This window comes from Pollachius pollachius (assembly GCF_949987615.1).
Source record: "Pollachius pollachius genome assembly, chromosome: 5".
Taxonomy (NCBI): domain Eukaryota; kingdom Metazoa; phylum Chordata; class Actinopteri; order Gadiformes; family Gadidae; genus Pollachius; species Pollachius pollachius.
Genome location: NC_136938.1, coordinates 2755736 through 2782094, shown reverse-complemented (window position 1 = coordinate 2782094; position 26359 = coordinate 2755736). Strand labels below are relative to the sequence as shown.

Sequence of the window (26359 nt, the reverse complement as noted above, 5' to 3'; positions counted from 1 at the left end):
CGATCCCAGACCGCGTCCTGGTCCTGGTCTCGGGCCGCGTCCTGGTCCCGGTCCCAGACCGCGTCCTGGTCCCGGTCTCGGGCCGCGTCCTGGTCCCGGTCCCAGACCGCGTCCTGGTCCCAGTCCCGGTCCCAGACGGCGTCCTGGTCCCAGTCCCGGTCCCAGACCGCGTCCTGGTCCTGGTCTCGGGCCGCGTCCTGGTCCCAGACCACGCCCCCCCCCCCCCCCCCCCTACAGGCGGAGCCGCTTTATGTCTTCGCTGCGGAAGTCGATGCGGAGTGCAAGGACCTGCCGCACCTCGGCCGGGGTCAGGCGCCAGGTCAGGGGCCCCGAATTGGGCCCCCAGTAGTCCAGGATCTCCGTGACCTGCAACACACCACAGAGTCACCCCCCACCCCCCCAACCCTAACCCTGACCCTTAGTGAGGGGTGGGGTGTGGGGGGTAAGAGGGGGTGGGCGGTTGGGGTAAGGGGCAGGTTAAGAGGGGGTTGGGGGGGCGTTACCCTCTCCAGGTTGAGGACGGTGGCCATCTGTGTGAGGCGGGCGAACTTGTCGCGGATGGTCCAGGTGGTGACGGTGGTCAGGTACGCCACCAGCGAGCGCAGCTCCTTGTCAAACTGCAGCCCCCCGAGCTGCGGTAGCGGGAACAGAACCGGGTCAGCGGGGTGCGGTCGGCCGCGGGGGCGGTGTCGCGCGGCTCAGCTTCAGTCGGCCGCGATGGACCCATCCAACATGGCCGCCACAGACGGTACACAATTAAAATCTATTTCCGCTGCACCACAAGGAACCAGCGTCACGGGAGAGAGGAAGTGGTTAGATACCGGGGGGGGGGGGGGGGGGGGGGGGGGGGGCGTGCTCGCTGAGGGAGAACCGGAGGAATCCTAGCATCACCCACGCAGTACCTCCGTCATCTCGGATACCTCGGTTCCAACCCGCCAGCCCGTACAGCCGTTAGCGTGGGTCACGTGTGTAGGTGTGTGTGGGGGGGGGGGAGAACACTCGTGGGGAGTGTTCTCCTGGGGGGGCCTGCCCTACAGCTGGGGGCTGCGTCACTATCAGCCTCGTCTGAACACGTCTAAACACTCAGTGACTAGATCACAAATAGCATCGGGGGGAGGGAGGGAGGGAGGGAGGCTGAGGGAGGCTGGGGGAGGCTGACAGAGGCTTGGGGAGATTGAGGAGAAGGAGGGAGGGGGAGGGAGGCTGGGGAGGGAGGGAGGCTGAGGGAGGGAGTCTGATAGAGGCTGGGGGGGCTGACAGAGGCTTGGGGAGACTGAGGAGAGGGAGGGAGGGGGAGGCAGGCTGGGGGAGGCTGAGGAGGGGGAGGGAGGGGGAGGGAGGCTGGGGAGGCCGTTCTTCCCGTCTGCAGATCTTCCATCTGGGCGGTGACTGGTTTCTGCCGCTGCTCTACTTAAAATATAGATAGATGCCATTGTGCGGAAACCTTTTTCTGTTGCCCTTTCTGGAGTCATAAATAAATCATGGTTCAGGGCGGGTCTGTTCACCACATCTGTGTCAGTGATGTAACGCCTGGCAGGGGCAGCACAGCGCCCCCCTGTGGCCCAGCGCGCGTGCGCTCACTCCTCACAGCCTCTCCCACTCACTCCACACAGCCTCTCCCTCTCACTCCACACAGCCTCTCCCTCTCACTCCACACAGCCTCTCCCACTCACTCCACACAGCCTCTCCCTCTCACTCCACACAGCCTCTCCCACTCACTCCACACAGCCTCTCCCTCTCACTCCACACAGCCTCTCCCACTCACTCCTCACAGCCTCTCCCTCTCACTCCTCACAGCCTCTCCCACTCACTCCACACAGCCTCTCCCTCTCACTCCACACAGCCTCTCCCACTCACTCCTCACAGCCTCTCCCTCTCACTCCTCACAGCCTCTCCCACTCACTCCACACAGCCTCTCCCACTCACTCCACACAGCCTCTCCCTCTCACTCCTCACAGCCTCTCCCTCTCACTCCACAAAGCCTCTCACTCCAACACCCTCTCACTCCCCTCACTCTCTCAATCCACACAGCCTCTCACTCCCCTCACCCTTTAACTCCCCACACCCCCTCACCCTATCACTCTCCTCTCTCTCTCTCTCTCTCACTCTACACCCCCTCACCCTCTCAACCCCCACACCCTCTCATCCCCCTCACCCTCTCACCCGGCTGAAGGTGCACTTCAGGACCGTCTTCTCCATCTCCATGGCGACCAGGCTGGTCATGAGGCTGGTGAGGGTGTCATAGGAGGCCGGGGTGAGGCCGGTCTGGGGACAGGGGGAGAGGGGGCGGGTCAGGGGGCGGGTCAGAGGGTGGATACTGCATCCTGATTGTTCAATGCCCAATGTTCCAAACGCAGAATCTATCAGTTTTTTTTATTAATGAGCAATACAATATTTTCAGTCCAATCTTGTATCTTTAGTAAGCAGCCGTGTACTAAGGCAGATAATGTACAGCGAGGCGTTAACCCTGGGGGGTCCGCCCGGATGCACACGGCCTTACGTAAGGCTCAGATGTTCTGCTGTACCTTGAACTCCGCCATCACCTGCTCCAGACTCACGATGAGCTGCTGGACCCACGGGTCGTTGGCCTCGTACTCATTAAACTCCTCCTGGGGACACACACACACACACACACACACACACACACACACACACACACACACACACACACACACACACACACACACACACACACACACTTAATTTGTTAGATCCACGTTTTTATACTTTCCCACAGACTCAGACCCTGGTTGGTCAGGAGAACACAGAGAGGCCAGGGCAGTCAGGTCATGGAGCCTGTCTGAGGTGATGCTCAGCAGGGATTTTGTCCTGCAGCCAAAGCACCAGCATGGCGGCCATCTTGCCTCCTCGATGTTGTGAGAGATGGAGAGGAAGGCGTTGATCCAGGGCTTCACTTGGGGCTTTATGGCCGTGCTGTTCAGCTCTGTGAGGCCCTCCTGGGAACAGACAGAAGATCAACATCAACAAAACAAACTCAGTCATGTGCTCTTAATATTAATAGAGACAATTAATATTAATTAATTAACTATTATTATTAATAGTTCTTCTAAGATCACCATGTTCTCTCTACCGAACCTTTGCTTAAACAGCCGATGATAAGGCTGTTCATAAATCGTCAGAAGCTAAAGTGATGTGAGCGATGACAATAGTGTTCCTTTCGCCCGCAATGCCTCGTCTGAGCACAAGAACACGAACATGAGCACATGAACATGAACACATGAACACGACATGAACACATGAACATGAGCACATAAACATGAACACATGAACATGAGCACATAAACATGAACACATGAACACGACATGAACACAGGAACAGGAACATGAGCACATGAACTGTGTGTTAGATGGAGGCGGGGCTTGTGATTCGTGGGCAGGCTCAGACCTGCAAGAGGTCCTTGAACTTGCTGGATGTGTTGACAAGATCCGACAGGCAGCTGTCAATCTTGGCGTGGTCGCCGGAGGCGGGTCCTTGCATGAACAACTTGGAGCAGTCGTTCTGCGGAGGAAATAAGAAAACAAATGTTCAGAGTCTGAGGGGAGGCCGTCTATGTGGCACGCTGAGAAGATATTCCCGCTCTTCCTACCTCCAGGTTCCTCTTCAGCGTGGTGATGTTCTCGCTGCAAACCTCCGCGTTGTTCAGCGTCACCTGGGGGGCAGCAGAGAGCCGTCAGAGAGTAGGTCAGCGCGCCGTAACGCGCCGATCCTCCCGAGGGACTCTGACATTCACTAAACACCGAGTAGGTAGACCGTCCGTAGGGAGAGGAAGAGCTGGAGAAGGTACAGCCAGCGATGAAGAGGAGACAGCTGGCGACAGACTTTAGGGATGAAGGTCAGCAGTATTGATGCGTAGATAAATAACTAATAAATGTCAAAAGTCACGTGACATAAAGGATGAGAAATGTCACGCTGGAGTACATGACAGCAGTACACCATCATCATGAACCATAACCTGTTAACTGCTCTGGATAAAGACCATGTTCAACGACTATAATAGATAGTGAATAGTATTATAAATAATCATATTTTCTCTTCACAACTGATGGTAATTCATTGAAGAGTTAGAACATGATAGATCCCCCTTTAGAAATGTCAGTTATACCACATCGTTCATCATGATGACTTATTACTGATGTGAAATCTGTTTGGATCCGAACCACATAATGACAAATCATACGGCCGGAACAGTTGCGTCCGTGCCTGTGTGCTTGTGTGTCTGCCTGTGTCTGTGGCTGTGTGTGTGGTTGTGCGTGTGGCTGTGCGTTTGCGTGTGTGTGGCTGTGCGTGTGTGTGTGTGTGTGTGTGTGTGGCTGTGCATGTGTGTGTGTACTGTACACCCTCCTACCAGGAAGGCCGCCTTGGCGTTCTCGGTGCTCTCGATGCCGAGCGCGTTGAACTTGCCCTGCTGCAGGCTGCTCTGCATCAGGCTGACAGCGCTGCTCACGCCGCGCTGGAAGTCCTGCAGCGTGGTGGCAGGGTAGCCCTGCCTCAGCTTATTATACAGCACCTCCCTGGGACACTCACACAGAGAGAGACACACACACACACACACACACAGAGGCACATACACACAGAGAGAGACACAGAGGCCCACACACACACACGCGGAGGCACACACACAGAGAGGCACACACAGAGACAAACACACACAGAGACCCACACACACACAGAGGCACACACACAAGCAGAAACACACACACACACACAGACAAACAGAGACACACACACACACACACACAGCAACAGAGACACACACACACACACACACACACACACACACAGGCACAGAGGCAGAAACACAGACGCACACACAGAAGGGTATGTGTGAGTCTGGATCAATAGAGCAGATGGTGGAACAGCGTGAATGCTTTCAGCGGTACCTGAAGTCGGACTCCAGCGCGGAGGTGGAGTGGTTGATCATGGCACACAGGCAGTCAATGTTGGAGCTGGACAGCGCGCGGCTGATGCACTTCTTCACGATGTAGAAGCAGTCGTCCGCCATGCTGGACGTCAGCTGGCCCTTCTCGTACGAGTCCATGGCAACGGCCTGAAGACAGGGTTCATCGTTAGGAACCAGGATTCATCGTTAGGAACCATGAGGGGTCATCGTTAAGGACAGGAGGGGTTATCGTTAGGGACCAGGAGGGGTCAACGTTAGGGACTAGGAGGGGTCATCGTTAGGAACCAGGAGTCATCGTTAGGAACCAGGAGTCATCGTTAGGAGCCAGGAGGTTTTAGGATCATGCCTCCTTTCCATTGTCCAGTTGTGGCCATTTTCCTTCCAATTAACATGAATTCATGAAACTTTAAATGTGAAGACGTCTTCTCCAATTCCTGCCGTCTCAGCAGCCTCCCAGCTCCTCCTGACCATTAGCGCTCGGCTAATGGAGACCATTAGTGGTCAGCTAACCTGTACTCGTCTCTGATTGATTCTTGGATCTTGCGGTTTCATTTGATCTGAAGAGCTTCATACATCCTCAACTCTATTCTTAAAATGGCTACTTCACAGATACCTCATACGTTAGCATAATACATTTAAAATCAATACAATGATTATTAATGCTGTGTTGGCTACAAGATTAGTAACCTTAAGCTCCACGCTACATCTTTATGAGAACGTTCTCCAGCTCAGCAGGTGGGGAGCAGCGACCTGAAGATGATCTGCTGCCCCCAACAGTCCGTCCGCATCACTCACCTTCCAGTGTTAAATCAGCACGCTTCAACCTCCTCAAGACCACTGTAGAGGACCCCTCCAGCACCGGTCAGCTCAGTGTCCCTGCCCCTCCCTCAGTGTCCCGCCCCCCCTCTCTCAGTAGCTGCGTTTCCATCCCCCTGATTTTATGCAAATTTTGAAGTATCGAATTATCGAATCAGTAAACGGTGATGGAAACCGGCCATAGCAACCCTGCCGACATCAACTTGTAGCGTCAATGTATTTTTAAGCGTTTGTATACATAGACATCCTATATCATATATATATATATATATATATATGATATAGGATGTCTATGTATACATCCTATATATATATATATATATATGATATAGGATGTCTATGTTTGTATATCCTTTAATCATACCGTGTCCATTAATCCCTGATATATGGACACCTACTAAGTAATTCCATTCAAATTATCTGTTCAGCTTTCAAAACGAGAGCTGGTACATTGTGGAAAATGCATTAAACTGTAATCAGAAAACGAGGTTATATGCTATAGACCCTATAGTATCTGGGGTATAAAGTATTTCAAATGATAAATATGTACACTTTATGTTGAAAGTATAGACCGCCGCGGTTCCCATTGAAACGAATGGCACGTTGAATAGTCTTCAAAACGAGCTGGTACATTGTGAAAAATTAATTAAACTGTAATCAGACAACGCGGTTATATGCTATAGACCCTGAAAGATCTGTGGTATAAAGGCTGCGACGAATTTCGAATTATAAATATGCACAATGTATCCTTTAAATACGTCCATGGAACAGATGACAATGGGAATAATAGATATGTGTGGACCGCCTAAGAGGTAAAACGTTTCCTTGCTCCCATCGAAGAAAAAAACATTACAGCTATTTTAGATGGAAAACAACGCAATTCCAATATATATCAGGACCTAATAAAGGATGTTATCAAAAGGATATGACAAGCCCTGGAATGTGTGTAGTTTTCCGCTTGATGGAAACGCAACTAATTAAATTTATTTTTTGCGAACTTTCCAAAGATTCGCTTCACCTTTTAGATGGAAACGTGACTAGTGTCCCACCCCCCTCTCACCGTCCTGCTCGGTGTCCCCGCCTTCTCTCAGTGTCCCCCCCCCCCAGTGTCCTGCCCCCCCCTCCCTCAGTGTCCTGCCCAACCCTCTCAGTGTCCCGCCCCTCCCTCAGAGTCCCGCCCCTCCCTCAGAGTCCCGCCCCTCTCACCTTGTTCACCGACTCCCTCATGTAGTACTCCTCCATGGGGATGTAGTAGCCGATCAGCTCCTGCATGGTGGTGCTCAGCAGGCAGTGCTTTAGCAGCTTCTCCACGTTCTGCTGGTGCTCTGAGAGGAACAACACAGGAGGACCTTAAAGATCTACTTGTGCTCTGTGAGAACAAGAGGACCTTAAAGATCTCCTGGTGCTCTCCGGAGAACAGGAGGACCTTAAAGATCTACTGGTGCTCTGTGAGAACAAGAGGACCTTAAAGATCTCCTGGTGCTCTGTGGAGAGCAGGAGGACCTTAAAGATCTACTGGTGCTCTGTGGAGAACAGGAGGACCTTAAAGATCTACTGGTGCTCTGTGGAGAACAGGAGGACCTTAAAGATCTACTGGTGCTCTACGGAGAACAGGAGGACCTTAAAGATCTACTGGTGCTCTGTGGAGAACAGGAGGACCTTAAAGATCTACTGGTGCTCTACGGAGAACAGGAGGACCTTAAAGATCTACTGGTGCTCTACAGAGAACAGGAGGACCTTAAAGATCTACTGGTGCTCTGCGGAGAACAGGAGGACCTTAAAGATCTACTGGTGCTCTACGGAGAACAGGAGGACCTTAAAGATCTACTGGTGCTCTGTGGAGAACAGGAGGACCTTAAAGATCTACTGGTGCTCTCCGGAGAACAGGAGGACCTTAAAGATCTACTGGTGCTCTGTGGAGAACCACAAGGAGGTCTTTGGTGAATGGGAGGGGTTTAATATGAGTGGGAGGGGTCTTTGGTGAGTTGGAGAAGTCGTTGGTGAATGGGAGGGGTCTTTGGTGTGTGGGAGGGGTTTAGGGTTATTAGGAGGGGTTCAGGGTGAGTGGGAGGGGTTTATGGTGAGTGGGAGGGGCTTAGTGTGAGCGAATGTTGATAGTAACATTCTTGTAACTATAGACTTGATATGATATGACTACAGAAATGTCGAGGTTATGTTAGAGGGTCTCCCGTCAGGGGGGGCGTGTCAATGTGCCCCTTGACCCTGTGACCCTATGACCCCTGTGCTTGACACCCACCCTGTGTGGTGCTCTGGGCGTCGCCGACCTCCAGGTCCGCCATCAGACGGCGCCGCAGGAAGCGCAGGTAGAGCTCCGAGCGGGCGTTCATCAGGGTCACCTCCATCAGCACCGGGTCCAGCTCCCTGCACACACACACACACACACACACACACACACACACACACACACAAGTGAGGAAGCCTATTGGCTGATGGGCCATAACAGGGCAGGCAGCCAGGAGGCCTTGGGGTGGGCGCGGTGTGACGTGGAGTGAGGCGGAGTGAGGTACCTGGGCTCGATCCTCTCCGTCGGCAGTGGACTCTTCATCATGCTGTTCTGGACGACCTGGAACTACGAGAACACAACGAGGTCAGAGCACTCAGCGGAGACTAGAACACATCACCATAATCTAACCCTAACCCTTATCAACACTCGTCACCCCTCCTATCTCGGTCCCTCCCTGCTCCCTGGTGATGAGGGCGGCACAGACCTGAAGACCTCAAGAGTGGCCCATCAGATCAGTGTCAATAGAATCGTCTCTATTCAGAGGACACCTGCTCAAAGACTCTGGACACGCTGGAGCTCTGCCTCGGTGTGTTGGGAGCAGGACTCACCTAGGTCTGATAGTCTCTCTCTAGGTGTGACTCACCTTGCTGTGGTCTCTACCTAGGTCTACTGTGGTAGTCTCTACCTAGGTCTACTGTGGTAGTCTCTACCTAGGTCTACTGTGGTAGTCTCTACCTAGGTCTACTGTGGTACTCTCTACCTAGGTCTACTGTGGTAGTCTCTACCTAGGTCTACTGTGGTAGTCTCTACCTAGGTCTACTGTGGTACTCTCTCCCTAGGTGTGACTCACCTTGTTGTGGTAGTCTCTCTGCTGGATGAACTTGTCGACGATCTTCTGGGCCTGCCGGTCGCACTCCTGCTGCAGGTGGATGATGAGGGTGTAGAGGTGGCCCGGCCCGTAGTACGTCTCCACGATGGGCTGGTGGGTCTCCACCACGCGGGCGATGCCTGGCAGACAGGAACCATCGTAAGAGGACGGATGACTGACAGGCCGTCTGGGCTCTTGAACTGACTTATTTTGAAACATTTACACATTTAGCTTGCTAGATTATACTATCTAGCGTACTTATGTCATAACATGATATATACTGCTCACCAGGTAACATTAATATGTTCCTTAACTAAAGTCAACATGAGCAGTATGCATGTTCTCTATTCAGAGGGGACTAATGGAGAGAGAGCGGTCTGAGCGTGTGCAGACCGCCGTGTGTACGTCCTGGCACTTGTACATTGTACTTATTCAAGGTACTTGATTGTGTAGCATCTACAGTAGCTGCTATCGCTGCTTTACACGGGGAATGGGTTAGCCTAGCGATTGTAATACCAAGTGATACTTGTGTAGCACTTGGTTCTATGAACGTCTTTACTGTACCGACAGCGATATATTGTTTCACTTCTTATGACAAATGTACTTATTGTAACAAATGCACTTATTGTAAGTCGCTTTGGATAAAAGCGTCTGCTAAATGCCCTAAATGTAAATGTAAATGTAAATGTAAATGCAGACGGACCCTCAATACGATGTTGAACTATAACCAGCTGGTCTTGCTGGTGATCTAACCTTCTAGCAGCAGAGTAAGAGTGTCAGCAAAGACCAACGGGGCCCTCTTCTCGTTGACGTCTCCCCCCGTCGCCAGCAGCAGGTTCTCCTCTGCTTTGGAGGCCAGCTGTCCACAGGTTCATGATGCAGGATGTCAGCGTGTAAACCAGAGGCAGAACAATAGGCAGAGAACCAACGTTACATTCATCATCTGGCAGAGGCCTCGTTTCACAGTGACATTGGTTAATGCACTAAACTATCCTCCAGAGTATTTCTCAATCACTAACAAATGAACTATATGGTTCTATGGGTCGGGAATGAGGGCCAGGAACCCTCCGGTAGCACCGACCCCAACCCAGCTCAGGGGAAAGGCTTCAAAACACAAAATACAACAGAGAGGCTTTACTGTTAACTACTGGAAAAGTATTTGATGCTTCATTAAATGTGACTTTTATGTTCATCATTCGACTTTGACTTTTAAGATACCTTCTTGACGTTTGTCTACCAAAACGTCTTTGACTTCTCAGCTCTGGACGGCTCTGGAGGTAAGAGGCTGCTGGCGATAAAGCCTCGGTTGGTGGGCGGAGGGGCTGACCTGGCTGCAGAGGGTCTAGTGTATGTGTGTGTGTGGGGAGGGGCTGTGTATGGGGGGCTGACCTGGCTGCAGAGGTACTGGCCGAAGCGGGCCAGGCCCTGCTGATGGAGGCCCAGCAGGGGGAAGATCTTGAAGAAGCGCTCCACCTGCACAAGGTCCACCGCCGCCACGGCCGCGTCCAGACGCTCGGCCACGATCACCTTCAGCTTCTGCTCCGCCTCCTGCAGCAGCACCAGGCTGGCGTCCACCGAGCTGCCTGGGGGCAGGAGGGGTCAGCAACACCGTCATGGGACAGGAGCTATGGAGCTCTATAGGGTCCTAATGTCAAGTCTGCCTCAAAGTAAGACTCTCTTTGTTATTGGGCTTCACAAAGTGGAATACAAAAAAGGCTATTTAGGATGCAAGTGGATGTCAATGTCAGTGGCATCACAATACTTTCCAATGTTGTCTTTATTCACAAGGCTAATGTCGCCAGAGCTGGCCACCTCCACCCCATCACAGAGTCATTCCGGTGTGGAGGAACCAGAGTAGGGATAAGACTTGTTCTCCCACCTCCTCCTGACTCCTACCTGGCTGGGAGCAGGGGTCTCTGAGAGCTATAGTGAGCCTCATCACCACAGCGGCGATAATTCTGGAGTTCGCTCCAACCTCAACAACCTCAAATGGTTATGGAAGACGCAGCCGGCCAGCCAAATAAGATGATATACGTTATTAATCCCAGAAGCGATATCAGGGAACAAAGACCACATTGGAAAGGATCAGGGGCATTGCCTTATTATGACCTAAAACTAAAGTGATTCACTGTCCCTTCAAGGGTAAAAGTAACAGGATACTGGTCTGAACCAGGACTCACCCTCCTCCCCCTGGCGGCTGAGCTCGATCACCGATTGGTCCAGGGACAGGTAGCGGTGGATGTGCGCAGCCGCCTGCTCGTAGTCCTCATTGTGCAGTGAGGTCTGAACACCGTCCATGCAGAATTTCAGGTCCAGGATGTCATCAGCGCGCTGAATCACCTTATAGAGACGCGTCTGCACGGGGACGCAGCATGTTGGTAACCTTATAGAGGACCCCTTATAGAGGACCCCTTATAGAGGACCCCCTTATAGAGGACCCCCTTATAGAGGACCATCTTATAGAGCAGTGGTTCCCAAACTTTTTGTGCCCAAGGCACACCAAAGGACAAATAAAAATTTTAAGGCACACCTATTGTGCAAAATAGCCTTATAACACGTGTTATCACTAATATCATCTGTTTATCTGTTAAGTTTATAATTATTTACTAATGCCAAATAAGATGTGACAAAGACAACTATTCTACTCATGAAATATTTATTAACAAAATACTTCACAAAAATATTTAAACTTTATCAAATTGGGCTTAATCAAAACACACCCATTTCAACCAGACAGGTGAGGCAAAGGAAACAGAAATTCAGCAGAGAACTGTCCATGAGAAAGCTGCATGGTCCTGAATCTGACCCACAAATTATTACTGTAACATTTAGAATCAGGCTTTTTTTGTAAATATTCTGCCTACTAACAAATCAGTGGGACACATGTGCCTGTCGGGGCGCACAGATTTTTTTAATCCTTGGTGGCACGGAGGAGAGGGCCACTCGCAAGTCCTGCTCAACAGAGAGCCGTGACCTTCATGTAAACCGTCTTCATGTAAACAAGAGTGGAGAACGCCAACTCACACAGGTAGGTGGTGGGGAAATGAAGAAGTTGGTCGATAGCGTGGTGGGAGATGGTTGGATATTCTGATGCACAAACCAACCAAAACTGATCGAGTGTGAGCTCACTAAATTTCAGTTTCAGCGTGCGGTCCGCACGGAGCTCTGCGCTCTCCTCTCTCTCCTTCATAGTGAGCTTCTCGGTTGAGGACTCGGACTCCTGGTTGAATGGGTCTCGGATCCAGTCATTGTCCTCGATGTCCGCCACACGTGGAAAATAGCGCTCAAACCTCTCTTTTAAGGTCTGAAGGTGTTCGGCATATACAGCGCGCTCACTGGCTGCCTGTGGCGCAGCTGATGCCAGCGGGAACATGTTCATGGAGCCCTGTTCCAAAGCCTCGCGCCACAGGGTCAGTTTGCCCATAAAGCCCCGAATCTTGTCTGTGGATGATAAAATGTTTTCATTCCTGCCCTGAAGCTTGGCGTTTAACTCGTTGAGATGCCCAAATATGTCTGCAAGGTAAGCCAGCCTGGCGCACCAGCTCTCATCCGCGAGCCTGTCCTTATGTGGGACAGCGCGTTCACGTGAAAATTCCAAAAGCTCTTCCCGAAGCTCGTAAAAACGGGATAAGACTTTCCCCCGAGACAACCATCGTACCTCTGTGTGGAGGATCAGGCTTTGGTGGTCGGCTCCCATCTCAGCGCACAGCTGGGAGAAAAGGCGAGATTTCAGGGGCCTTGATTTGATGTAATTCACCATCTGCACAGCCTGATTCAGCACCTCAGTCAACTCCGGGGGCATGGTTTTGGCAACTAATGCCTCTCGGTGCAAAATGCAGTGGTTGGTCACTATCTGTGGATTTTGTGCTTTTAGCTTTGCAATAAAGCCTCTCACTCCCCGTCATGCATGCCGCACCATCCGTGCACAGACTGACGCACATACTCCAGCACAGATTGTTTTCTTTTAAGTAGTTATCAGTTACCTTGAATATTTCTTCTCCCGTTGTATGGCTTGCCATTTCTTTACAGAAGAAAAAAGTCTCTTTAATAGAGTCACCGTCAACATACCTGACGTTTGCCAGGAGCTGGGCAGCCCCACTTATGTCGGTCGATTCATCTATTTGAAGAGAAAATCTGCCGCTCGCCTGCAGTTTCTCTGTTAAATGTTGTTCAATGTCTTCTGACATGTCATCTATTCTTCTTTTGATTGTGTTATCAGATGCCGGCACCTTGGATAGCTCATTTGCGGCATCTGGACCCAGCATGACACCTGCAATTATTTTGCAAGCAGGGAGGATGAGTGTCTCCGCTATTGTGTGAGGCTTCTTTTGCTTTGCAATAAGCTCCGCTAGCATGTAACTAGCCTCCATTGCCTTTTCAGACACTTTCACACAATCCAACAAACGGTCTTGCTGCCTCTGGTTCAGATCCCGCGCTCTTTTGAAATAGGCCAGGTTTCTCTCAGCGTAGAAGGGATGTTTGGTTTCCAAGTGCCACTTCAGCTTGCTTGGAACCATATTAGCATTAGCTTACTTCTCCCGACAGAGGACGCACTCCGGCTGAGGAATGTTGACATCCCCGGTCCAACTGAAGCCATAAGACTTTCATGATACTGTCGGCTGACAGTTTTTTTTCCTCTTTTCTTTCGGTGGGTTGTCGGACTCGGCAGTCTCTGCACTGGTGGTTGGTGGTTTGCTCCGCACGAGAAAGCGCTCCATTTTCCCTCTTGTTTATGTTTTAATGTTGTGTTGACCTACTGCCTTTGATGTGTCACAGTCTAAATTAAATTCCCACCTGCGCAACTGCGCGAACAGCGAAATGTGGGATCCTCTTTGAGGATTTTTTAAATAGTTTTTAGATAAAGAGTTTGCCTCTGTATTATGGAAAGAGTGCATTCAAAGTAGTATATAGTAAATTAAAATAATTATTTTTGTCTAGTTGTATACTATATTGCAGTAGGCTATGGTTGTCACAAAATCCCACGGCACACTTGGACTTGCCTCACGGCACACCAGTGTGCCGCGGCACACAGTTTGGGAACCACTGTTATAGAGGACCCCCTTATAGAGGACCACCTTATAGAGGACCATCTTATAGAGGAGCACCTTATAGAGGACCCCTTATAGAGGACCCCCTTATAGAGGACCATCTTATAGAGGACCCCCTTATAGAGGACCACCTTATAGAGGACCCCCTTATAGAGGACCCCTTATAGAGGACCCCCTTATAGAGCACCATCTTATAGAGGAGCACCTTATAGAGGACCATCTTATAGAGGACCCCCTTATAGAGGACCACCTTATAGAGCACCATCTTATAGAGGAGCACCTTATAGAGGACCCCTTATAGAGGACCCCCTTATAGAGGACCACCTTATAGAGGACCCCTTATAGAGGACCCCATTTTAGAGGACCCCATTTTAGAGGACCCCATTATAGAGGACCCCATTATAGAGGACAACCTTATAGAGGACCCCCTTATAGAGGACCATCTTATAGAGGACCCCTTATAGAGGACCACCTTATAGAGGACCCCATTATAGAGGACCCCCTTATAGAGGACCCCCTTATAGAGGACAACCTTATAGAGGACCCCCTTATAGAGGACCCCCTTATAGAGGACCACTTATAGAGGACCACCTTATAGGGAACCCCTTATAGAGGACCACCTTATAGAGCCGCGTCTGCACAGGGACACAGCCTGCATGTTGGTCACCTTAGAGGATTACCTTATTACGGTGACACAGCCTGCATGATGGTTTACACTCTAGGGCTGGGAACCAGTACCAATACCAGTTTCAGTACCCTGGTGGTTTATGGGAATGCGTGGGCATGTAGACCGTGGAACACCCTCCCTGACCACCTGAGGGCCCCACAAACTACAGCTGTTTTTAAACTAAACTTAAAACGTATATTTTTAAAAATGCATTTTGCTAAATTGTCTTTTATAGGTTCTCCTTTTAACCATTTATTGATTATTCTTAATAACCGTTTTATTGCATTTATTCTCATCGATTCTTATTTACTTCTCTGTAGCACTTTGAGATTCCTGAAATATAAGGTGCAATGCAAATAAAATGTAATATTACTATTATTATCATGTGTGTGTGTGCATCAGTGTGTGCGGGGCTACCTTGGCCAGGTCCAGCTGGCGGACCTTGCGGCTGACGTTCTCGGCCAGGCTGCAGGTGAAGGTGATCATCCCCGACAGCTGGCTGGCATCGCCCTCGATCAGCTGCAGGTTCGGCCTGGGGGGGATCAAAGCCTTAATAGTTGATCACACTATTAGTAAGACTCTCTTTGTTATTGGGCTTCACAAAGTGGAATACAAAAAAGGCTATTTAGGATGCAAGTGGATGTCAATGTCAGGGGCATCACAATACTTTCCAATGTTGTCTTTATTCACAAGGCTAATGTCGCCAGAGCTGGCCACCTCCACCCCATCACAAAGTCATTCTGGTGTGGAGGAACCAGAGTAGGGATAAGACTTGTTCCTACTCTGTCTTATCCCTACTCAAATCTAGGAATTAAAAATTCTTAATAAATGACACATTAATACAACTGAATTTATTTGTCGTCGAACATTTCTGACTCCCACCTGGCTGGGAGCAGGGGTCTCTGAGAGCTACAGTACAGCACTATAACGGTTTATATTATTACTGACAACACGATACATGTCACTACAGTAAGTTATTGTGAATATGTACAGGATTTAGTAGGTGAAAGAAAACAACTTCCTGCGTTTTTAACGTTCCTCCCCTGAAAGCTAAATGTAGGCGTGTTGGACAGTTTTATTTTTTTACCAGTACGTCCTGGGTAGTTCACTTGTTTGATTGCAGCACTCCAATCATGCGCGAGCACAGTGTGATGTTTCAAATAACTAATTGGACGAGGGGAAGTGGTCATAAAGAACAGAGTCGTTTTAGAGTAACTCCACAGCGACTTGTGTTCCTCCAGGATCTTAAGGAGCAGCAGCAACTAGAGGGGAACCAGATCATGGCTGGACGGGACGTCCTGCTCACCCCATTCTCTGCAGCGTCAGCATCTTGCTGTTGATGGTTCCCTGCTGACCGACCAGCTTGTCCAGCTCCACCTCAACAGCTTTCTGCGAGGGAACACATTTATTTTAAGTATTAGTACCACAAATATGAATCTTTGAAAAGATGAATGTAGTCAGTCTAGATCGTTCAATGTATGATCAACATTTGTACAACACATGCCTCATCCTGTGAACAAAGGTTTACTATGTTTAGGACCAAACCTAAACACAATATAGGGTTCATTCTGTGTGTGGTTGTGTGTTGACCGGAGTGCGTCCTGCTTCACTAGTCACACACTAGTCACCCACTAGTCGCTAACTAGTCTCACACACTACTCACACACCACTTGTCACAGACTAAATCAGTAGTCACACACTAGTCATAGACTAGTCAATAATTAGTCAACAGACACACACACTAGTCACTAGTCACTCACTAGTCACACACTAGTCACACACTAGACATTAGTTTCACACTAGTCACTGGTCACACACTAGTCAATAGTCACAAACTAGTCACAGACTAGTCAGACTTCAGACTAGTCACACCCACTTCCGCGTCGTCAACAGACCTGTCGTGTTGGTGTTGACCAGTTGACATTTATGCAGGTGTCGTACAACCAGACATTACCCCCATGTCCACAGTGCAGATAAGATGTTGATGTTTCATACCTTTCATTTCTCTCCCCGTGGAGTCGATCATAAACAGGCAGGTAAACCCAATACGAGCGGACCTGTCTACAGTCTCCTGCTCAGCACTCACCTCCTCGGTGCACAGCTGCTGGTAGACCCGCTCCAGGTCCTCCAGCTCCGTCAGGGAGGTGATGGTCTCCATGCTGATAGAAGATTCGCTCAGAGAGTCGATTCTCCGGACCGACAGGAGCCCGCTGCTGTCTGCCATCTTCGTCAACACACGCTTTACGGCAGGAGACCAGCTCGGTTTACGACACATTATCGACACGACAGCAACGTTAGTAGCGTCATAGATGGATTATAAAACAGGAAGAGTCCTGTATGACGTTACCATTCTTAAAGGATGTATAATAAGATAATAATGGTAAGATTCGTGTATAACATTAACATTCATAAATGTAGATGTTTTATTAATTAGTCTCATGCATTACATTACCAAAGAAAGGAGGAATTGTTATTCAATGCTCAGAACTGTTGAACGCTATGGAGAGCAGATGGGTTATGGAGCAGTATTTATAGAGAACAGTTAGGAGTAGAAGAGAGTCATTCATACTTAATGAATGCTTATTTCCAACAAGGAGCCTCACAAACTGTTTGAGTTCTGTTCCATGTACTAGAAATGTGCTCCACAATTCACACCATGATGTGTGTGAACAGCTCATCCTAATCACATTTTACGACCAAGTTATCAAGATAATATCAGGTCCAAAAGTCCTCAAATCTAGGAATTAAAAATTCTTAATAAATGACACATTAATACAACTGAATTTATTTGTCATCGAACATTTAATGGAAAAATTGTGTTTCCTTGTCAAGGCTCAATGCTCCTGGTGTAAATGCAATACAAGTTATGGTCACAAAGCAAATTAAACAAGGCTGACATGAAACAGAAGTTAAATATTACATCTTAACAGAAATTCACAGGCTGGAAAATATACAGTGCAAGAATTTTAATCCACACCGAAACATACAAAATAAATACAACAGTTAGGAACATGACTGCAGCGACTGGCTGCCTGGTAGACACAATACACTGCTTAAGAACGTGGCATTGATTCAGTGCAATAAAAGGATGTTTAGTAGTTGTAAAAGCCTGAAGGTATAAGTAATATGTGTCCTTAAGACACGATGTAAACATCTTTTTTAAGCACTATTAGGACAGCGTGAGGTAAGCATGTGACATCAAACGATAGTCTCCTCACCTGCATTGGATTACTGAACACATCGCTATACTGCAACCCCACCAGCTCTCTTCGCCTGGAGAACCCATATTGCAAACATCTTAAATAAAGTGGAACACAGCCCTTTTTGTGTGTTCGAGGTCCAAAGCCGTTCACTTCCTGTTCCTGGAGCCTTACCCGGGCTGAGTAGGATGACACTATCTAGAATCGGTCACACATCAATCCAGTGGTTCACCTCCACCGAATCTAAAGTACAACGCATCAAAGAAGAGGCTGCGCTCTACACGGGGAAACGGATGATTCCAGAAAGATCAGAGAATCTAAAAAATGAAAAAATATATTAATTCAATCAGGGTTTTTTTTACATATGTAAACACGGTTACATACATCCTTGAATCATTAACACGCGTGTTCTGCTGGATGCTCGTCTGGATTTCAAAAGAAGCGCAAAAATGGGATTTCTTTTGTTAATTTTCTAAATTGACAAACTGACATCAGAAGAAAAAAAAATAACTCGGATGAAAGATTATTTTGGAAACACTTTCAAACATGTAATCCTATTAAAAAATGTAGACCAAAAAATGTAAATAAAAAACAGTTCCATTACCCTCATTTTGTGTCTCTGTACATACATTTTTGTCAATGAAGTAAGGAAAATAGTTTGCAGTGTTTAGCATATTACAAAAAAAACAAAAAAATAACACTCCCCTGGAATTCTAGCGCTCATAATTGTGTAAAGAAAATAATAATTTAAAAGAAAGGTTTGACATGTTCAAAGGTTAGACGTCCAATATTTGAATTCTTGACAATATTCCAGTCAGAAGAAAACCGACATTATTTTAAAACCAGTTAAGAAGAGGAGACAGAACATGACGGTGTTCTCTGTAGAGCTCAGCGGCCGTTAGTTCTTGTTCCTCTGCAGGCCCTCACAGAGGTTGTGGTTGGGGTCCGGTTCCTCGGTTCTTAGTTCTTGTTCCTCTGCAGGCCCTCACACAGGTTGTGGTTGGGGTCGGGCTCCTGGGTCATGACCTCCACACACTCCCACTCCCCGCTGCGGCTGGACCTCTTCACCGCCTCCACCACCGTCTGCACGTACAGCCCGTCCTCGAAGGAGGGTGCCGCCGCCACCGGCTCGCGGGCCCAGGACCGCCGCTCTCCGTGGGCCTGGAACGAGTGTCTGAGCGCCGTCACCATGGAGCCCAGCCCGCGGAGGTGGGGCAGCAGGGGGTCCGCCGGCCCCGCCCGCCCGCCGTCGCCCAGCAGCAGCTCCTCGCCGCCGCCCCCGTGGCGTTCTCCGTACAGCTGCGTGCCACGGGCCACCAGCCGCCCAGCAGACCCCACCACCATCACCTCCTGGGTGAACGCCCCGGGCATGTTGAAGTTCAGCGTGACCGTGCAGCACACACCGCCGGACCCCGCCCCTGGCCCCGCCCCCGGCCCCGCCTCACCCATCAACATCTGGAAGAAGCAGAAGTCGTCGCTGGTGACGCGGCGGATCCCGCAGATGGAGGCGCTCTGCGTCAGGAAGGTGCGCAGCAGGCCGTGCACGCGCTGTGCCCGGGAGCCCAGCAGGTGGCTTAGCAGGTCAATGACGGTGGAGCCCACCGTGTGAAGCCCACCGCCGCCCATCAGCTCCTCACAGGTCCAGCCGTAGGCGCGGTCCAGCAGGCTGGGCCCGCACACCCGCACGTCGCACACCTGCACCTCGCCGACATAGCCCTCCAGCAGCCGCCGCCGCATCGCCACGAACGCAGGCAGGAAGCGCAGGGTGTTACCCACAATGCTCAGCAGCTGGGGGTAGTAGCGGGCCGCCGTCACCATCTTGAAGGAATCCACAGCAGTCGCAGCTTTTTCACAGACAACGTTCTTCCCGATGCCTGGGACAGGGAGCAGTGATCCGTTAGACTTCTGTTTCAATACGCCTGCGTACATAATACATACATTATTCAGTCCCACAATACATTTTACATTTTCCAAGTGTGCATGCAAGTCTTATTCCTGCCATAATTCGCCACAATATTGTCCCGGTGATTCTGTTGGGATGTGACAAACCCAGGAAGCTGAAACAGGAAGCTGAGGTAAACGGTTAGGAATTCCTGAGATAAGCGAGCCGCAACCACACCCTCTTGAATTCCTATCTCAGTGCGTTGTGCATGAGCTCACAGGCTAACAGAGGATCGGGGCTGCATTGAGGACGACCGTACAGAGAAACATACAGAACATGACCTCTATGATCATATAGGACGTAGAGTCATCCTAGGTGTTCCAGAGCATTCTGGAGATCATCAAGCTGTCATTTTGTAATATCTAGGTCGGTGTGTGTCCTGCTGCTCCCGTTTCACCCACACTGTGTTCTTTCCCCGTCTGTCTGTCTGTCTCACCCAGCGCATTGACGGCGATCTGCCGCGTCATGGGCGGGGGGATGTAGATGCAGACCAGATGCACGTCGGGGTGCAGCAGCACGTCGTCCGAGCGGCTGGTGCTGAAGGGGATGCCCAGCTCCCGGGCCAGGCCCCCCGCCTCCTCCTCGCTCTGCCCCCACAGCGCGTGCACCTGGAAGCCCTCGGCCTGCAGCAATGGCACTAGCATCCGGGCTGTGCTGCCCGTCCCGAACACGCCCACCCCGGGCAACATGGCACCTCACAGCCCTCCGGTCCGACACATCCTCACGCACACCGCCCAAACCAAACCGACGGTCTCCACGAGCCCACGAGAGATCACCTGTGAGGATCAGACATCGGACATGAGACTCTAATCGATATATATCATTACTGTTGACTGGCTGTTAAACGGACTGCATTCATACCGCGCTTTTCTAACCAGTGGCCACTCACAGCACTTTACAATATTGCCTAACATTCACCCATTCATGCACACATTGACACAACAACGGCGGAGTCAACAACGCAAGGCGACAGCCAGACCGTCAGGAGCAGTCAGGGTGAGGTGCCTTGCTCAATGACACCTCAGACCTGATGTCTGTGGGCTCTCCGCATGTTAAAGTGGTTGCTGAGCAACAATGCAAACGTGATGTAAATGTAATTTGTCAGGTCTCAGGTCAGCTGAGCGGCGTTCTATAGCAGGGAGCTGTGGAACACACTGTCAGACACTGGTCAACATATTTGATGTGCACACAAGGTGTCTGTCTGGGTATCAAAAAATACACCTAGAGAGAGAGAGAGAGAGAGAGAGAGAGAGAGAGAGAGAGAGAGAGAGAGAGAGAGAGAGAGAGAGAGAGAGAGAGAGAGAAAGCACCTGCTCCTGTCAGAACATAAGAAAGATGAATTCACCTGCCCCCTATATTTGAATCTATTTAGCTATCCTTTAAATAGCTGGTCGCGCATACTCCAACACCACAGCATCAAGCGTCATAAGGAGCTAACGGATTAGCCGCTACACCACCAGTGTGTGAGCGCGTCACGTCAGAACGTGATCTCAGCCGACGCTCGGTACGCCTGGGGTCTCGCGGTGAACCGTTAGTAGAACCGTCCAGAACGCGCTGCTCTGGGCTCGCGAGGCGGCAGAGGCGGCTCCACCGAACACCCAGAGCTCCCGCTGAGGGCGGAACTAGCAGCACTACACGACTCTTTAATCATTGGTGCCGTTTAAGTGAACTGTAACTGACGAAACAGACAAACAAGAAACACACGACCGCATCAAAACACAACATTAAACGGAATGGTGTTAAATCATATCGTTAAAAGACCTGTTCCCAAGACGACAGCAGTGGCGGTCGCGACACTCGGCTCATCCGGATCCGGGCGCTGCCCAGTTGCTAGCAGGTTGCTAGGCAGTAACGTCTATGGGCTGTAGCCTATCAGACGTCTACGATGAGAAAAACAACTCAACATGTTGCTGGCAGGTTGCTATGCAGTATCCTATGATACGTTTAGGATGATTAAAACAACGTATTGTGTTGCGAGGCAATAGCCTATCACTCGGATACGATGATAAAAACAACGTAACGTGCCAGATGATGAATCAAGTCCATCTTGTTTAGTTGTTTGCTTGTGTGCTCTCCAAGTAAACGCCACATAAAGGTCAGAACCGTGCCCGACAACGTCAAAGACAATACATCTATAATTGATTAGGAATAATTAATAGCTGATATAGTTTTACACTTCAGTTCTTCACATTATGCACTCAAAAGTAAATGAGTAGTCTTAATGTAAAGAAATTATCTCAATGTATCTCAATGCAACGCCAAATCGTTACAGCATATCAAACATTGAATAATATAAAACATGCCACATGTCATGTCACTTTCCACACGCTAGAGGACGCTGTGGCGCATTCTATAATACGAAAGAAGAAGAAGAAATCCTTTATATCAAACAAAACAAAACTTTTGACCACTTCTAATCATCAATCGTGGTATCTAGGTACACCAATGGACATCAACCGTCGATTGTATTCGTGTATTGCAGTCTCTGGAAACTGGCTTGAGTCTGAGTCTACCATATAATAGCATTTTTATTTTTTAACGTGGCTGGTATATAGGGTCGGTTTGTCCGTTAAAGACTACAACTCCCGCCAGCAGGGGCAGTGGCGCTATCGTGTTCCAGCTCAAAACGAAAGGGATTATGGGAGATTTAGTTCTTCTCGAAGGCGCTCGAGAAAATTTAAAATCCTAACTTTTGACCAATATGAAAACCAACGAAATAATATAAATAAAGTGAACTGTAAGCACCTTTGTTTAAAGTAAATTATTTTTGGTATTTTTGTGTTTGTTATTTGAGATTATTTTGTTGGAAACTATACCGGAAGCTGTAAGCATTGTGGGACGTGTAGTTCCGCCTAGAGGCGCTGGGCTTGATAACAACGCGCAGAAGAACGAAACAAAAATAAAATAACCGTAACTCATTTAAAATAACCTATTTTTAAACTATACAGTACACTAAGGATGCCTGGGTTCACTTGCTGTGTCCCTGGCTGTTACAACAACTCGCACCGGGACAGGGAGCTGCGGTTCTATACGTTTCCTAAGGACGTGACGCAGAGGGAGCTCTGGCTGAAGAACATCTCCCGGGCCGGGGTCAGCGGCTGCTTCAACACCTTCCAGCCCACCACAGGACACCGGGTGTGCAGCGTGCACTTCTCCGGGGGACGCAAAACTTACAACATTCGAGTCCCAACTCAGTTCCCCCTGCGGGGCGTGAATGAGCGGAAACACCGGAGGGGAAGGGGCCGGGGCAAGAAAGGGTCCGCAGCGGTTGCGGCGGCGCAGCCGCGTACTGCAGCTCACCCGGGGATCGTGATCTCCAACGTGTACTCTTCTTCCGCCGGGGATGCCGACAGCAACACGACCGCCGAGACCGGCATCGACAGCCTGACGGTGGTGCAAATCGATCAAAACGGGGAGTACGTGGGCTCCACCAGCGTGGCGGTGCAGCCCTACCGGATCGGCGTGCCCGCGGATGTCTCCAGCACCACCGACCCCACCAAGGAGGAGCAGTCCCCGGAAGAACCCCTCGACTACATCAGCGTGATCAGCAACCCCCTTGACCACTCGTACTCGCTGACCACCGGGACCACCTCCACCGAGCTGCTGCGGAAGCTGAACGAGCAGCGAGACATCATCGCGCTGATGGAGGTGAAGATGAAGGAGATGAAAGCCACCATCCGCCAGCTCCGCGTGAGCGAGGCCAAGCTGCAGGAGGAGGTCCGGGACCGGGACCGGGAGCGGTCCCGCTGCCGTGGCCTTCACCGTGAGGAAGAAGATTTGACCCGCTGGAAGTAGGAGGTCAGCCCAAAGACTCTCTTGGGACGCCGATATCAGGTCCTGAGAACAAGCCCTGTTTTCTACAAATTTACGATTTCCGACCATTTGTACACATTAGAGCCAATAGATGCATTTTCATAGGCTGACATTTTCATCTATTGAAGACGTAATAAGTCAAACTACTCATGCTGATGATCTAGAATGGTCGTCCAGTTTAGTCCAGGTTTGAAGTGCCCTGCTGGTCTGCTCTAGTTATGAGTTTCTGTAATCATGACACCGTAGGCGATGCTCATATGCAGGCTTAGATATTAAAGACAGGGGTATGAAAGTCTAACATGTATCCCACGCGGTTGCATTGTTTACCCGCTGTATCCTGTGATATGCTATGCAGCGCACAGACAGCCGCTGCTTTCATGTCCAAGGATTTGATGCGAAGAATGTTACTTTATTATTTTTCACAAAATGATATGAAACTTCCAGGTCATACATGATTGTTTTTTTTTTTTCGACCTAATTATCAATTGGAAGTAACTATGTTTTTTGAGATGGGGGATTAGCCTGAGTGACTCAATGCCTTCTAAGATGTATTCTTGGTAAGGGGAGATATCTTGGAGATATTTCTGGGCAGAACAGAAACAGGTGATTTGGGAAGTTCCCCATGTTTCTGTTATACCCCTAGGAAGATTGAGATTAGGCCATTGCATCGCTAATAAAACAATGGGACAGTGGACGTCACCAGACCTGGAAGACTGTTGGTTGAACTGTTGTTTTTTGGTATACATGCAAAACCATAGGATTTGTCATTTATTTATTTTTGATACGTAGGCCTGCCATTAGTCATAGGATATTAGAAAAGGTATATCTATGTTTCTGATTGCAACAGCTTGTGAAAAAGGTACATTTCCATTTCATTAATAAAAAATGAATTAGTACAAATAGTGCATTGAACCATTCTAGAGTAACGCTTAATGCTAATCACATTGTGTATGTTGAATAGTGAAAGGTCTTAAACCTGCTGCATGTTCAGGTGGAATCAGGGATGAGCAGAGCCACCTGTTATACATGTGGGAGGGACCAAGAGGTGTCAGAACACTGATCCATCACGTCAGGACCAATCACATGCTCAGACTTCTGGCCTCTATTGGATTAAAAAAAAAAAAAAATCTGATGTGGTTTACAAAAAATTGCATTATAGCGCTGACGGGGAATTTGGGTAAAAAATAGGGTGGATTGTTTATTCAATATTTATTCAGCAATCCTAGTGTCTAATAGTCATATGCACTTAGTGTTCAACAGCTCCTATTTGGAGCAATCAATGCTTCAAAAAAAAGATTCCAAAATAGGCAGAGCAAGCATCCACACAACAACCACAAGTTTATGTAACAGAAGTTGGCTCATGATAAGGAATACAGTTAAGATTATAAGACATAATGCCTTACGCAGTCATTATGAAATATATTGATGAAACGCCGTCGCCCTCCATGCTGCCTCCGTTGAGGTTTAAGAAAAAGATTCAACAGCCTCTCGGTGTTACACAAAAATCATGTTCTCATCACAACTCTAAGCCACGGCTCCTCTGTACAAGTTTGTTTTGATTATATTAAATATACTGAAATAGTATTACGAAAGGTGGTGGGGGAGAACAACTGTTTTGTTTGTTGATTTCTATCAAATGTGCTACGATTGTCTGTCTGTGGTTCACAGCGACAATTAAAAATAAAGGCAACAAATGAACACAGTGAGGCGCCTGCCGTTGTGTGGCAGGGCGGTAACATCGGCTGCATGTTTCATATATACGATCTGTACAAAACAAGGGCGTAGGAACCGGGGGGGACGGAGGGGACGTGTCCCCTCCAATATCGGAGACTGGCGCATTTGTCCCACCTAAAAATTATACCGGATCTGTCAGGTTTCCGATATGTGTCCCCCCCAATGTTAAACTCATTCCTACGCCCCTGGTACAAAATATATAAATCTAAAATAGTTGTCGATTATAAGTACATTTTCTGTTTGTCGAGTGGAATCAAACAGAACCTAACATAACCTGTAGATGGCAGAATGTTAAATATTCTCTAAGGTCTCATTAATTGGGTGGGTGTGCGTTGGTGGGCGTGGTTGGGGACGGGGGGTATGTGGGTGTGGGTGGGGGTATGTGTGTGTGGGTGGGGGTATGTGTGTGTTGCATACACACTGCATGAATGGTGCATGGCGTCATTTCAGATTTGTGCTGTAGATCCGTCCCGGTTGTTCTGCAGAAACCGCCAGCAGAGATGAATGGATGGAGGGAGAGCAATGAAGAGATGGAATGATCCTAATCTCATCAGGATTTATTTGTATTTATTTATTTTGTACTCCAAGCAGAGTTGCATAATGCCTTAATCCACGGCTGTGGATCAAACGTGCTCATCGCCCCCCGCTCTGCTGATATCACCCCGGCCCCACTCTAGAACCCTCCATTGATAGAAATAGAATGCAGCATTGAATAACCCTACTCTGTGATTGGATCTGGAATAACCTGTACATTTAGGCCATGTCCAATTCACAAATTAATAATGTACTATTACAGTATGAAATAATGAATTATAAGAAGACTAAAACATTGCTCATTGATTACAAGAGAAAAGTTCTTTATTCCTTTGAATTCTTTTTCTTAATTTCTGCAGTAGGCTTTTCCCTCATGAAGAGGATCAGCTGCCTTTTCCTAACAGAAAGATGTAGAGTTCAGTGAACTGAACCTAAAGTCTTTACATGCATGAAAAAGCTGCTCTTTGGACAACATCTGTTCTGGTCCAATTTAAAGGCTAGAGAACCAGCATGCAGGGTCTCTGGGGTTTTACGTCTAAGCTTTCCGATTCTCTCTTCCCTTTTTTTAGT

The 26359-nt window shown here is 49.0% G+C and overlaps 3 protein-coding genes across 4 annotated transcripts; 1 reads left to right on the top strand and 2 right to left on the bottom strand.

Annotated features, from left to right (window-relative positions):
- Positions 1-208: 208 nt before the first annotated feature.
- cog4 (component of oligomeric golgi complex 4) lies at positions 209-16799 on the bottom strand. The gene is made up of 19 exons (XM_079737348.1): positions 16653-16799; positions 15873-15955; positions 14984-15098; positions 11032-11206; positions 10241-10434; positions 9605-9710; positions 8834-8991; positions 8267-8328; positions 7996-8120; positions 6945-7063; positions 4903-5069; positions 4368-4533; positions 3609-3671; positions 3407-3520; positions 2865-2957; positions 2526-2609; positions 2164-2265; positions 504-632; positions 209-366 (listed from the first exon to the last, which is right to left on the bottom strand). Exons 1-19 carry the CDS (start codon positions 16788-16790, stop codon positions 232-234), a joined length of 2328 nt encoding a protein of 775 aa, XP_079593474.1. The 5' UTR covers positions 16791-16799; the 3' UTR covers positions 209-231.
- Positions 16800-17362: 563 nt separating this feature from the next.
- On the bottom strand, positions 17363-21545 carry gfod2 (glucose-fructose oxidoreductase domain containing 2). 2 transcript variants are annotated; one of them, XM_079736855.1, is made up of 3 exons: positions 21470-21545; positions 20145-20484; positions 17363-19640 (listed from the first exon to the last, which is right to left on the bottom strand). In XM_079736855.1, exons 2-3 carry the CDS (start codon positions 20395-20397, stop codon positions 18727-18729), a joined length of 1167 nt encoding a protein of 388 aa, XP_079592981.1. In that variant the 5' UTR covers positions 20398-20484; positions 21470-21545; the 3' UTR covers positions 17363-18726. The 2 variants fall into 2 exon arrangements, with proteins under 2 accessions (XP_079592981.1, XP_079592982.1); XM_079736856.1 differs by having other exon boundaries at positions 20145-21518.
- Positions 21546-22562: 1017 nt separating this feature from the next.
- Positions 22563-24426, top strand: thap11 (THAP domain containing 11). Its single transcript, XM_079736305.1, is given in 2 exon segments — positions 22563-23452; positions 23454-24426. Coding segments are annotated over 2 exon segments (822 nt in total). The 5' UTR covers positions 22563-22666; the 3' UTR covers positions 23490-24426.
- The last annotated feature ends 1933 nt before the right edge of the window (positions 24427-26359 follow it).